Genomic DNA, 15000 nt, shown 5'->3' with positions numbered 1-15000 from the left:
ACTCTGTACTGACACACTCTGTACTGACACACACTGTACTGACACACTGTACTGACACACTCTGTACTGACACACTCTGTACTGACACACTCTGTACTGACACTCTGTACTGACACACTCTGTACTGACACTCTGTACTGACACACTCTGTACTGACACACTCTGTACTGACACACTCTGTACTGACACACACTGTACTGACACACTCTGTACTGACACTCTGTACTGACACACTCTGTACTGACACACTCTGTACTGACACACTCTGTACTGACACACTGTACTGACACACTCTGTACTGACACACTCTGTACTGACACACTCTGTACTGACACACACTGTACTGACACACTGTACTGACACACTCTGTACTGACACTCTGTACTGACACACTCTGTACTGACACACTCTGTACTGACACACTCTGTACTGACACTCTGTACTGACACACTCTGTACTGACACTCTGTACTGACACACTCTGTACTGACACACTCTGTACTGACACACTCTGTACTGACACACTGTACTGACACACTCTGTACTGACACACTCTGTACTGACACACTGTACTGACACACTCTGTACTGACACACTCTGTACTGACACACACTGTACTGACACACTCTGTACTGACACACTGTACTGACACACTCTGTACTGACACACTGTACTGACACACTCTGTACTGACACACTCTGTACTGACACACTCTGTACTGACACACACTGTACTGACACACTCTGTACTGACACTCTGTACTGACACACTCTGTACTGACACACTCTGTACTGACACACTCTGTACTGACACACTGTACTGACACACTCTGTACTGACACACTCTGTACTGACACACTCTGTACTGACACACACTGTACTGACACACTGTACTGACACACTCTGTACTGACACACTCTGTACTGACACACTCTGTACTGACACTCTGTACTGACACACTCTGTACTGACACTCTGTACTGACACACTCTGTACTGACACACTCTGTACTGACACACTGTACTGACACACTCTGTACTGACACACTCTGTACTGACACACTCTGTACTGACACACACACCCCCTTCCTCTTGTTTTTCCCCTGGGGATCCCTTTCATGCATATATCTGCAGTTCTGCACATGTGTATATCAAATGATGAGGTATCATATTGCAAGGACATAAAAGGACTTCCAAGATGCTGAGATATATACAGTAGAGAAAGAGAGGGAGTACGTGATGAAGAAAGGACCACAGCACCATCGATACACACACACACACACACACACACACGCCCAGCGAGAGCCCAGGAGAGAAAGGCTGTCATGGACAAAACACTGCATGAATATTTAATTTAAATTTAAAATTACAAAACACAAAACAAAACAAAAGAAGAGAGTAGGTATCAGGAAAGAAAAGAGATATTCCTGGAACCTCCAGGGGGGTGAGTGCCCACCCTAAATCCCCCACTACACCTCACCTCACCTCCCCCTCATCTCCCCCTCCTCTCTCTCCCCCGCCCCTTCACTAAAGAAGAAGGATGTTCTAAATAATTTGGGTTCATGGAAAGTCTACCAGTAAATCTGACAGATGTAAGAGCCATCAACAGCCGGCTCCTTTAGCGGCCATCACACCACAGAGCCATGTGCGCTAGCCCGGTGTTAGCATTCCTAGCCCGACGCTAGCATTACTAGCCCAGAGCTAGCATACTTGTTTTGCTGCATGGCACTCCTGGTCTTGCGGACCTAGCAACAGGCTAACATTACAAGCCCAGCGCTAGCATTGCTAATGACCGGCGGGCCAAACCATTTTCAAAGGTCGTGTACCTAGCTACCGAGCCAAGCGTCAGTGTAGCTCAAGTAGCCCAGTGCTAGAAGACGGTCAGGCACTAGCGATTTTGAACTACCTACGTGAAGTGGGTTGATCTCGCGTCACACGGCTACACACATAACCAAGAGGGAAGAGAGCGAGATGATCAATACCGAGGCCACAATTGAAGAGCAGATCGGATACCGAGCAGCGCAGGCTACCTCACCGAGACAGAACGGTGGCACTCGGAAGAGGGAAGCGAACTTCAGCGCAGGGTGACGACACAGGAGAGAACGAGAACTCCCGCTTCCTGGCGGATTCGAACAATCCTCCTCTCCCCTCTCCCTTCCAGCCTCTTCAAAACACCCATCCCCCGTCCTCTCTCCACCCCCCGCCCCCCTTCCCCATCCCTCCCTGCCTCGCACCCCTCTCCTTCCCTCTCCCCGGGCCCAGAGTTTTGCCCGCGCTGCAGTCTGCTTCAGTACAAGTCTGGCTTCCCCTCCGTGCGCATGTGCTGTCCCCGCTCTCTGTTGCTGTTCCTGGTGTGAGGAAGGAGGAAGTGGAGAACCCCCCCCCCCCCCCCCCCCCCCCAGGACAGGGACCGACCGGATTGTTGACAGAAGCAGCGTTTTCTCAAAGAAACTAAAACGCTATTTATTTTTAATACCCCCCTCCCCCCACCCCACCCCCTCCACCACTACACCCCCACAAAATTCACATGCCATCACGCACGCTGTCTGTCCTGTCCCAGAGTGTGTGTGCGTGTGTGGGGGGGGGAGATTGGGGTGTCCTGCGAGAGATCCACAGGGGGAAGGGGGGAGGGGTTTAAAGGACTCACCAGCTCGACGAACGCCAGACCTCCATAGCTGTGAGCCATGATGAAAACGTTCTTGGCGGCGGCTTTGGACACAAAGTGGTCCCACACGTACAAGACGTGGTCCTCCTGGGAAGAGTTTTCCTGTAACACAAGCGAGGGCCCTTTAATGTTCCCCGTGTAAACAAACTCTCCAGAAGACAGTCAACAAAACTGCGAGGCGAGAACGATGTTTGAGGGGGTGTTGTAAAGGGAAGAATTCCGGGGAAAATGTTGAAGAAAAAAAAAAAACAGCCGAATTTTCAACTCTGAAAAAGTAAGAAAATCACAGAGGTAAAGCTGCTACGATTACAGCAGCCTCTGGGTGTTTCCCATGCATTATACAAAAGAGGAAACAACAGTTGAGGATTCAGCTAGTGGCCAGCGGTCTTTCGTCTAAACCCTGCTCACTGGATCAATACGTCCTGCATATTGCAAATGCCTTAAATGTAAAACTCGATAGGCTTCGTGACGTAACGTTTAAATCTTAATTTGTACCCCATCGACGGGTCGATTCTGCATCTATAACAGAGGTAACAGTGTAATGGGCTAACACAGTGGAAGGTCGGGGGAGGGAAACACACACAAACACACACAGAGACAAACACACACACACACACACAGTCACAAAGACCTGTTTAATTAACCACCACTACACACACACTACTTCTCCGGGCTGTAAAGAACAATAGTGAAACTAAAGGGCATCCATTAATGAACTTGCAACATTGATTCTGGGCTTTCATTTTCGAATAAATATGTCAGGAGAGCAAACAACATTCAATTCTATACAATGTGTCCAGCCTCTTTTTCAGACGCACAGGCAGACAGGCAGACAGACAGGCTGACAGACAGACAGACAGACAGGCTGACAGGCAGACAGACAGACAGACAGACAGACAGGCTGACAGACAGACAGGCTGACAGGCTGACAGACAGACAGACAGGCTGACAGGCTGACAGACAGACAGACAGACAGGCAGACAACACAGTCAGATAGACACAGACACAGACAGACTGATAAAACAGACAGAGATTTGCTCAGTCTGTCCATGAACATGCCCACGTGGGTGGCTTGCTAATGGTCCATTACTAAGCCCGATTGTTTGTGCCATGCAACATCACCACTCAGCGGGCCTCATAATTGATTCCCGGATAAATGCCCTCACTGTCAATTGGTGAATCCACTCCACAGCCATTTCAGAGCAAACACAGTCAACTGCATAGCCGCATCCGACCACCTCACAGGGGTACCAAACCGTAAAAACTCCCGTTTCATCTATCGGATTTGTTATGCTCATTTGGACTTCAACTCACACTGTCTTGGGTGGAAGCGCGGTGGAGTTATTAAACTGCACAGTGTAATGCAAATGTGTATACGCCCATCCCTATTGTGTGTGTGTGTGTGTGTGTGTAGATGCATATCGACCTGTCACTGTGTTTATCTTGACTGCTGCATTATGAAGTAGCGTGGTGTGGTAGGGATGACTAGTCTCCCAGCTCCAGACTGATGCAACAGCGGGCAACACGGCACCCTGCCCTGCCCTGCTCACCCTGGGGGGGGGGGGGGGGGGGGGGGCAGGGGAGGAAGGGGGGAGGACAGGAGGAGGAGGAGAGGAAAGAGAGGGATGAGAGATGTCTGTCTGAAGGCCTGTGGTAACAAAGTCCTTTCAAGTCCTCCACCGCAACGTCACGTGACGTTCATCTCAGAAGCTCAGTTGCATAATCTCCCTCCTCCACCCCTCCACTTGTCCTCATCCTGGACCTGGATCGGGCGAGACAGCCTGGACACAGGGTTAGCAAAACCTGGGCACAGGGTTCCAACCAGGTCTGGTCAGGTCTGGACACTGGTTTGACACAGGATGGACACAGCCTGGACAGGATGTAGAATCCTGATGATGGTGAGGAGGATCTTTGGAGGATTCCAGCACTATCACCAAGGGAGATGTCTACACACACAAACCCTCTCAAATAAAACTATGCATTACCATACGTATATTGAGAAAAACACACACGCACACACACGCACCACCCAGTCCCCACCCCCTCCATGATTGACTACCTGGCCTGATAGCGTGGTGAATTATCTAAACAGCATTTGCATATTTGTGTAATTATTTCCCGGGGTTAATTAGCTCCACCGAAGCAGGCTGCCCTCAGAGACCAGCTTCCTGTGACAGCTCTGCCCGCCTTTTTTTATATATTTTTTTTGTACCTTTATTTATTTATATCCGACCATGTTTTATCCCCCACATTGTGTGTGTGTGTGTGTGTGTGTGTGCAGACTAGACTCCCCAATGCTCACCTGTTGCCAGTTTCCTACAGCCAGGACTGTCAGAGAGGCGGGTGAAAGGGAGCGTTGGGTAGAGCATGGGTGTGCGTGTGTGTGTGTGTGTGTACACCACGTAACTCGGAGGTAGGAACAGTAAAGTGAGTTGAGGCTCACAGCCATGCGGTGTGTACATTGAAGTCTGACAGATCCTCTCACTGTGTACTGCTGCCAGTAATCACTGAGGAACGATCAACACATAGATTAATATATAATATGTATATACACACATACATACTGCTCTGTACTTTCCTCTCTCAAACTAGACACACACACACACACACACACACGCACACACAGACACACAGCGTGTTGTGTTTAGTGTCAGTCAAAAACACTTCTCGTCTTCTAGCCAGTCAGGATGCAGACAGCTCACCACACACATCCTACTAATTACTGGAAACACACACCCAAGGAATAGACCGTTCACCTGACAGATGTGATGTGTGTTTGAGGTAGCGGTGGCAGGGAGAAACAGTAAGCACACACACACACACACACACACACACACAGCCAGACATAGACGCACTCACACACACACACACACACACACACACAGAGAGACGCACAAACACGTACAGCATGACGTCAGCCCAGGATAACCTGGGTCAGCAGACAAGCCTTTGAACTGTCTGCTTTCCTCAATTTAGTGAGAGACAGGCGGGCAGCACTGGCTCTAGCGCTGCTTCCCTCTCCTTATCCACTGCTTCCATACTCCCTCCTTCACACACAAACACACACACACACACAGACAGCCCCCCCCCCCCCCAGCCCCCTCCCAGTTCCTGTGCGGTGTTTATATCCCATAATAAGGAGCAGGGAGAGGAGAGGACCGCAGCGGGGCCAGGAAAACAGCACTAAAGCCAAGACAAACGCTGTCCCACCAACACAGGAAACAATGAATCTAACGGCATCAACACACTCTGACAAACAAGCTCTCCGGGCTCCTCTCCCCCCACGTCGGTCTCCCCCTTTGTCTCTTTATCTTTCGGCGTCTCCTTCTGCCTCCGCTGAGAAGGCAAGATGGGGACCGGAGAGTTGGGTGGAGGAGGAGTGGGAGAGGGTTGTGGGGAAATCGAGGCGGAAGGGACGAGGGCATGAGTGGAGGAGGAGAAGAAGGGGAGAGACGAAGGGGATATTGGGGGGAGACGGGTTACAGACTTGAGTACAGGGGAAGAAAAGTAGACCCGTGCAGCGTCGAGGGGTCCGAAAGCCACAGAGGCCTCACATTTTGAATATGTGCACTCCAGGTGGTCTATTACAAAACACGCAAACACACCTTTCACGGCCGGCAGGGTGAGCCCCCTCTCTCCCAGGCCACACACTGGGCGAGCACACCTGGCATCCCCCAGCTGATTACCATGTGTAATAGGTCTCAATCAGCAGGAAACAAGGATTGTTTTCATTTGGAGGAATGATTAGATATTAATCTGACGGCGTAGGTAATTACATGTTTGGTATTAACACCAGAGTTATTAGCATGTGGGCCTCCTCGACGCCTGTTTGCTATTGAATTCTAATCAACGTCTAGGACGTGCCCTCTTCTCTCTCTCTCTCTCTCTCTCTCTCTCTCTCTCTCTCTCTCTCTCTCTCTGTCTCTCTCCTTCCATCCCTCTGTCCTTGTTTTCCTTCCAGACAGAGAAAGAGAGAGCTGGAGGAAGTTTGGAGGATGCAGAGAGTCTGTGGAGAGGGGATAAGACACGCTTCAAATTAGCAGCAGAGATAGGTGGGGAAAAACTGATGACGGCATTGTGGGTAATTAGCAGGTAGCACCTACAGACATGAAGTGGGAATATAATGATGTGAGAAAAGAAAGAGAGAGAGAGAGAGAGAGAGAGTGGAGTAGGCACAGGTAAGGAAGAAAGCCCGGAAGACAGACAGGCTGGCACAGACGGAGATGAAGAGAGGAAGGTGTGTGTGTGTGGGGGGGGGGGGGGGGGGGGTGGTGCACAGTTGCGCATTTGTGTGCCGGGGAGATATATATTTTTTAAAGGTATGAGAGAAAAAAAAAAAACGACCATTGACTTCCAGAAGCCTAACAGAGAGCCGAGGTGAGGACTCTATATGGGAGCGCGACCTTGGCGGGGTCAAGCTAATCTGACAATATTTGCTAGGGCATTGTTTCAAATCAATAACTCATTAACAAAGTACAAAGGAAGTCGTTTTAGTAGTTTTTTTTGTTGTTGTTGCAGTCTGTCGGAAGGGAGACTGCTCCGGGCCGGGGGCAGACGAGGGAAAGGTCACACCGTGTCACATCTTCGCTAGCCTCTCCGCAGTGGCCAAGAATTGTCAGCCGAAATGACCCGGGATTCATTAGTTGACGGGAGGTAGGAGAAAAAGGGAGCGAGGGCGCCGGCAGACAAGTCTGCGTTTTGTTCACGGCTGACCTGGAGTTGTGCTGGCGGGGCGGTGGGGGGCTGGGGCTGGGGGGAGGGGGAGGGGGGGAGGAGGACAGGATGGATGCTTTTGATGGTTGACCTGACTGGAAGATTGGGAGCAGAGGATGTGAGGCGAGGCTGCGGCGCCGTGTCCGTGGAGCGCGCAGAGACACGCGCCGATGCACTCGCGCACACCCTCACATTACACATTACTCTCACACGCACACCTGAGACGCAGACACTCACACACACACACACACACGAGCACACTGTCCCGCTCTCTCCACATCCCAGTGTAGACAGTGCAGGTGAGGTGACCTTCATCCAGGTCAGTGCCCTCTCCTCTGGCCAGGTTCAGAGGTTAATCAACTTCCTCCCGGGCCCCTCCCTGTCCTTGGATTTGCTGAGCCTCCGGCCCGGGCACCAGCAGGGGTCACAGGTCAAATCAAGCCTGTCTGTATAATTGCCCCGGGGCAAACACAGAGGCGGAGGGGGTGAAGGTGACCCAGGGCACAAACCGCAGACCTGCAGAGGAACACTGGAAGCAGGTGTAGGTGTGTGTGTGTGTCAGTGGGTCTATGGGTGTGTACGTACATATGCGTGTGCACGTGCACATGTATATCCGAGAGGGTACACATCTTGTGAGAGTGTGTGTGTGCGTGTGTGCGTGTGTAGAACAGGATGTACCGAGGGGGGCATGGGGGAAACAGGAGATCTAAACACGAGAGTGGACAAGAGAGGCCCCAGACCCTGGGTGCTGGAGCAGGGCACAGCTAAATCATGGATGTCGCTCGGACACGACGACTCTCAGCCCACACGCTGCTCTTGTCCCCGGGTCGAGGAGTCTGGGACGAGGGCAAACATGGTCACGACCACTCCCAGCGACAGAATCTCATCTAGCACATGGACTGGACACGCACAAAACACACACACCTACCCCCACACACACAAACCATGTATGTGAGTGTTTGAGTCGATTAATACAGTAAACAATATAATGTAACACGTCAAATAGGTCTAATATAGTACTACTAGAAACAATATCACTCTGGAAGCCCCAGTACTAGAACATGTATGATGATGTCATATTGTATATTCATCTTTAGTGAATGAATGAAGTTGAGATCTTGATTAAATTCCCATCAGTCAAGAAGAGGCATTAAAAATAATAATAGTCCTAATTGCATATAATAAGCTGACAGAGAACAGAGTGTGTGGAACTTGCACTACAGACTGGGAAACTCGTGGCCATGGAGTGCTTTAATATTTCCCCTATTATTACCAGAGAGAGAGAGAGAGACAGAGACAGAGAGGAAGACAGAAAGCATTCACCCTCCTCAGGTCTGGAACACAGAAATTGAACACTTAAAGAGTTGTACTGGTACTTGAGCGATGAATAAAGTGCCAGAGAAAGAAAAGAAAAACACTGGCTTGCAATCTGCTAAGAAAAAAGAGGGGGGGGGGGGGGCAAACCCTCCCTCCATCTCTCTCTCTTTCTCTGAACCGTTTCAGAAAATGCAACAATACGAAGCGCGGGGCGAGGAGAGAAAAGAAGATGAAGAAAAAAAGAAAAAAGAAAAAGAGAGAAAAGTATTCCAGTCATTTACTAAAATAAGTGGTGCTTAAGAAAGGCTCCACTGGGTTGTTTTGTCCCTTTTGCTCTTTTTCCAGAGTCTGCTGGCCTAATCCCAGGCAGTCAGCCTTGAGGGAAACCTTTGGAAGCTTCTTAAGCCATGAATGTCCCTTTTGTTCCTGCCATTCCTCCGCTTGGCTGACAGAAAATAGGTAACTGGATTAGTGCTAAAATTCAGAGTAAAGTGAACTCCCAAACTTCTATATGGCAAAGTGCTCAGAATTACCCCCCCCCCCCCCCCCCCACCGCCACCCTTCTCCTGTCCCCATCTTCTATGCCACCATCCATCCCTCCGACCATACCCCGCCCGCCATCCTCCCTCTTTCCCTCCTTCCTCCGCCGACATCACTAAACATGGGCCAGTGGGCTGTGATCTAGGGGAGAGGCGGGGGGATTAGTCAAGGCTGAGAGGTTGCACACTATGAACCCCAGGGCTAAAAAGTAAGAATCCTAAAAGCAGTTAAGAGCGTATTAATGTGTGTAAGGAAGCGTACTAATCAACTCAACTCTATCTGGGGCTTGGTGTCTGTGGGTGTGTGCGTGTGTGTGTGTGTGTGTGTGTGCGCTAGAGTGTTTATAGAGATGCCCTGAGTGTGTGTGTGTGTGTGTGTGTGTGCGTGTGTTGTGTGTGTGCGAGTAAACGTTTAAAGCTTCTCTATGTGACATTGTGTATATACAGCCTGAGTTTGCATATGTAAGTGTGTGTGTGTGTGAGTGAGGGGGTTGTGGGGGACTGTGGGGTTGTGTGCAGGTGGTCCCGCTACTCTAGCGGGGGGGGGGGGGACCAAGGGGAAAGCTCGATGCTGTTAGAATAGATGAAAAAGCCCTAACTAAAGAAACTTGATTTGATCCCCCCCCCACCCCCCACCCCGACTCAGAGAAGTGATGAAGAAAACCGCCCACTGTGTGTGTGTGTGTGTGTGTGCCTGAGTGTGTTTAGACAAGGTAGTGTGTCTCTGTGTGAGTGCAGGCATGGCTGTGTGTGTGTGTGACAGCTTACTCCGGGGCGGGGCCGTGACAGAGCGGGTGCAGTGGAGAGTGACATGTCGGGAGGGAAGGGGGCGTGCACGATAGAGAGGGGAGGTCAAACACACTCGCACCCTGCCGACTCCCAGGTCGAGGGGTCACGGAGGGGGGCACCCCGTTCATCCCGGACCTTTCGTCCCTGCATCCTCCCCTCCATCCCCCCCGCACCCTGCCCCTCAAACCCAGGCAGAGGAACACACGGCAGTGTACCTGGTGGCTCCCTGAAAACAGGTCCCGGGAGACGGACACCTCATCGCTAGGTGTCGCGAGCAAAACCACAAACACTTCTTTCAGCTTTTATCACATTTCACTCCTTGTTATCGTTCCTATCGTAAGACAGTGAGCCAGACCACGTCCAGTCCCCGAGGTGTGTGTTTGTGTGTGTGTGTGTGTGTGTGCCCTTGTCTCTGTACATCTGGTCACCATCTATATTGCAGGCAGAGGGAGAGCGAGGCAGAGCTAATGTCAAAGAGTGAAAAATATTGCATGCTGCCCCAGCTGAATAGGGAAACCTTGGGTTGGACTTCACTAACGATCTCACGCTGCTAGCATTACAAAGTGCAAAAGGTTTCAGGGAGATGGGGGGGGGGGAAAGAAAGGACAGAGAGAGAGAGAGAGAGAGAGAGAGAGAAAGAGAGAGAGGCTCCTCATTACGTGATTTGAGCGTTGGTCCAGTTGAAATATTTATTAAGACATTAATATGGGCTCTTCCCCTTCATCTTCTGTCTGATCATTTGCTCACACAGCTCTATCTCCAAGCAGCTAGCTCTCACTCACTCACTCACTCTCTCTCACACACACACAACACAACACACACACACACCAGAACAAACACCGGCACAGACACATACAGAAACACCCATTTAGCATACTGTCGTGGCACATACAGTTAAAGGCATACAATGCCAGCGCTATAAAACCACGGGGGTGCATTAAATCATGACTGACCGGTGGATCTGTCAAACTTCCGGTCTTCATGACATAAACAGTCAGGGTGTAGCACACATGGGGGGGGGGTTCTCCTTGTCGTGTTAGCGGTGAGGGAGATGTATGGGCTAAAGTACACCTTTAAGACAGAGCTAATACAGCTGCTAATGAGCTCTTATTACTGTGTGTGTGTAAAGGTACTGTCAGAGTGGGAGAGAGAGGGGGGTGGGGGGGGGGGGAGCGCTGACAGCTCACACACCGCCTGCTAGTCCCACAGCGACCACTACTGCTGTCAGAGACCAGAGTGACATTTCTCTCAAACACACGCACACACACACACACACACACACACACACACACTCTCTGCCACACACACACTCCCTCTCTCTCTGTCACACACACTCACTCTCTCTCTGTCACACACACTCCCTCTCTCTCTCTCTCTGTCGCACACTCACACTTGCGCACCGGCACATGTATAAGACACGTACATGCACACGTGATTACACAAGCACACAGACGCGCACACTGCACAGAAAAGAAAGAAGAAGAAAATAGACTCCGCCGCCGTCGACAGAATTGAGACAAAGAACGTGGTCACGGCTGGAACACATCTCTACTGACTTCTCACTTCTTCAACGCATGCGACGGCGGCACCAGAGCTAGCGTTTCGAGGAACGGTGGACGTGGTCTGGGAGAAAGCCCTCCATCAAGCTGTGTGCTATGCGCTGGGAACAACCTGGGGCGCTGAGATCTCTTCCTTTGTTTAAACCTATGGGACACTGAGACATAGGTGTGTGTGTGTGCGCGCGTGCAATTAGGTGGTGTATGGTCAGTGTAGCATGATAAGAATGTGGCGGGTGTGTTTAGAGAGTGTGTGTTTGGGAGATAATAATCCCAGCGGTCAACAGAGTAAGGGGCCAGAGCTACACTGACCAGCCCACCCTGACGGAGGGAGGGAGCAGGAAAGAGAAATAGAGAGAGAGAATAGACTATCCATGTGGTTAACAAACACAGTGAGAGCACACTGGAGCGCGGCCAAACACTCTGACCACACAAGAGCCTGTCTTTCTCTTGCCTTTCTTCCCCTCCCTCCCTCCCTCCCTCCCTCCCTCCCTCCCTCCCTCCCTCCCTCCCTCCCTCCCTCCCTCCCTCCCTCCCTCCCTCCCTCCCTCCCTCCCTCCCTCCCTCCCTCCCACTCTCTTTCCCTCCCTCCCTCACACTCCCTCCCTCTCTCCATCCTGCCCTTTTTCCTTTGTCATTCTCTTCCCTCCTATCTCTCCCCCAACGCTTGCCCAGACCCCCCCCCACACACACACACACACACACACACATTCCCTGGACTCCAAACTGTCTTTCCACCTCCTCCTCCTTTTTTTCTTTCTTCATCCCTTGTTTAGTCCCCCCCCCCCCGCCCTCCCCTCCCTCTGACTCACACGTATAGGGGTCTGCTCCGTGTCGCGCTCCTTCTGCGGGTTGCGGTACTTGTAGAAGTCCCTCCTCTTCTTGGCCTCCTTCTCGTCCTTCCGCTCCCTCTTCTCCGCCGGCTCGTCCGAGGCCTCGGGGGGGGGCGGCGGGGGCGACGGCGGGGACGCGTCCGCGGCGGCCATCTCCACCTCCGCAAAGTTCTCGTTGGGGTTGAGCACCATCACGCCGTAGCCTTCCTGAGAGAGAGAGAGAGAGAGAGAGAGAGAGAGAGAGAGAGAGAGAGAGAGAGAGAGAGAGAGAGAGAGAGAGAGAGAGAGAGAGAGAGAGAGAGAGAGAGAGAGAGAGAGAGAGAGAGAGAGAGAGAGAGAGAGAGAGAGACAGACGTCATTAAACAGGAAGTCCCCCCCCCCCAAGCAACAACAACAAACTAGGCTCTGCTTGAGTCGCCGTCAGAGCCGCGGACACCGGCAGGCGAGTGGGACTGGCATGGTCTTGGAGCGGGCGACGTCACCCAAATGCCACGGAGTTGGAGGTTCATTAGAAGTCAGAGCGGGGTTTTCTAAAGAGCATGGCATCACTCAGACTCATGAAGGTATTAGCGCCACGGCCGTTTTCAGCCAATGGGCAGCGTTTAAGGAGTCCAAAGGTCATGTGCCACTTCATATCCCGGCCAATCGATCATCGCGTCACTCTATGCCGGAGTTTGGGGCAGGCACATGCAAGTGTGTTTTAAAGTCAGATGTGTGTGGGAGTGTGGGTATAATTTATAATATCAAACTATACACAATTCATGACTGAGAAGTGTCGGACAAATACTGGAGTGCACGTATTGAAAAAAAAATACACAAATGTCAAAGTTGTCAAAGTCGCGGTACGTTCAAATTAAGGTCAAAAGAAGAGATAGAAAGTGAAATGTCAAAGATCGATGCTGGGGGGGAAACATATTGCACAGAGTGCGGAGGGTCTCGGGAAGTTTTCCCAAGCCTCGAGTGACTTCTTCAACTTTGAAGCTGCTTTAATTAAGTGTGTTTATTATCCTAAGCACCCTGAAACTAAAGCAGGAAATGGATAGAATCCTGTTCCACTTTGGCTGCACTTCACTCACACTCTCAGTCATTTGGGTGCAAACACACACACACACACACACAGAGTTTAACTGTCCTGCTGAGACAGGGTTTTGGAGACAAGAGTACGTGTTGGAAAGGCTATGTCGCTCAGTTTTCTCCTCAAGTCACCATCACACACCTTGTCTGTTCAAGACGGTACTTCTCCTGCCTCTTAATAAGTGTTAACACAATGTGTGTGTGTATGCAGTGTGTGTGTCTGTGTGGGTATGCGTCTGTCTGCGTGTGTGTGTGTGTGTAAGCATCTTTCTCCGCCCATCGCAACGTCAAACCTGTTCCACACCCATATCCTTTAGCACCTGGCGTGTGTTGACAACAGCAAAATGACACGTTCACACTGGTGAAGATTATAAAATGATTCTCATTCTCACTCCGTCTCCGAGGCTCCAGGATGCAAGTCTCCTCCCGGCACACAGGACTTCCAAAAGAAACTTTGAGACTTCAACACATTCAACTTTTTTTTTTCTCCCCCCACGGTGTGTAGTTCATTATAAACAAAGAATTGATTGAATTAAGGGGTCATGCTATTTAGCTCTATTTTCATAATCAATACAATTAGTGCTTAACAAAATATCTGACACTGTTTCTAACACTTAAATGTCTAGACCTCAACAACTGTTCTAAATTCCAAATCTATTAGAGGCAGCAGAGTACACCCCTGCTAGATAGCCGTTCTGATACTTTTTAGGGAGAGACAAAATTAAATGTCATGTTTGAATTAATGGATGTGCACTCGAAAAACAAAGAGAATGTTCAATTAAACAGAACTGATCAAATTAAAACAGACTCTTCTGTTCAATTTTCACTAACAAATAGAATGTGTGTGTACATATTTATATACACACACAAACATGCCTTAAATAGGACAAACTAATAAAAACATCAGATTAGCAAAATCCCATTTAAATAAAAAAGTATTATACAAAGTGCATTAAACACTTAAACACACAATATCACAACAAATATAGAAATCCTTATTTTGTTTCACAGGGAAACATATGATTTCCACCTTTTCTTTTTGCATTTCATCTGGAAAAGATTCTCTGGTCAGACGAGTTTCATTGGCACTAAGTCATATTGTTGCTTAGCGATTGTGTGTGTGTGTGTGTGTGTTTGTGTGTGTGAGAGAGAGTTGTGTGTGGTGTGGGGAGTCTGGTGTGCGTTTGTGTGAGTTTAGTGTGGTCCGTGGAGTGTGTGTGTGTGTGTGTGTGTGTGTGCGTGCGTGGTGCAGCACCTGGGCGGGGAGCTGGAGGTTTTTCCCTCTTTTGGGCATGCAGATCTATAGAGAGTGAGAGGTAATGGGCTAGGGTCTATTAAGCAGCTCAGCCCAGCCCAGCCCAGCCCAGCCCGGGGCTGCCTTTGTTGGCACTGACACCACACACACACACACACACACACACACACACACACACATGGACCGATAGAGGAGCAAAGACGGAGGAGCGGAGGAGCAAAAGAAAGAAAACGAGAACGAAAGAGAGAGAGAGAGAGAGCGAG

At 50.3% G+C, this 15000-nt stretch overlaps 1 protein-coding gene across 3 annotated transcripts in view; it reads right to left on the bottom strand.

Annotated features, from left to right (window-relative positions):
* The window catches only part of arb2a (ARB2 cotranscriptional regulator A), a 132599-nt gene that overhangs the window by 67336 nt on the left and 50263 nt on the right, over positions 1–15000 (bottom strand). For all 3 annotated transcript variants that reach the window (XM_084690817.1, XM_084690819.1, XM_084690818.1), the window contains 2 exons: positions 12388–12615; positions 2644–2763 (listed from right to left, as the gene is read on the bottom strand). In XM_084690817.1, coding sequence (XP_084546943.1) covers positions 2644–2763; positions 12388–12615 — 348 coding nt within the window. The remainder of the gene's footprint in view (positions 1–2643; positions 2764–12387; positions 12616–15000) is intronic.

This window comes from Hypomesus nipponensis, chromosome 24 (genome assembly GCF_054491055.1).
Source record: "Hypomesus nipponensis isolate SF chromosome 24, ASM5449105v1, whole genome shotgun sequence".
Classification (NCBI taxonomy): Eukaryota; Metazoa; Chordata; class Actinopteri; order Osmeriformes; family Osmeridae; genus Hypomesus; species Hypomesus nipponensis.
This window is presented reverse-complemented; position numbering and strand designations above follow the sequence as displayed.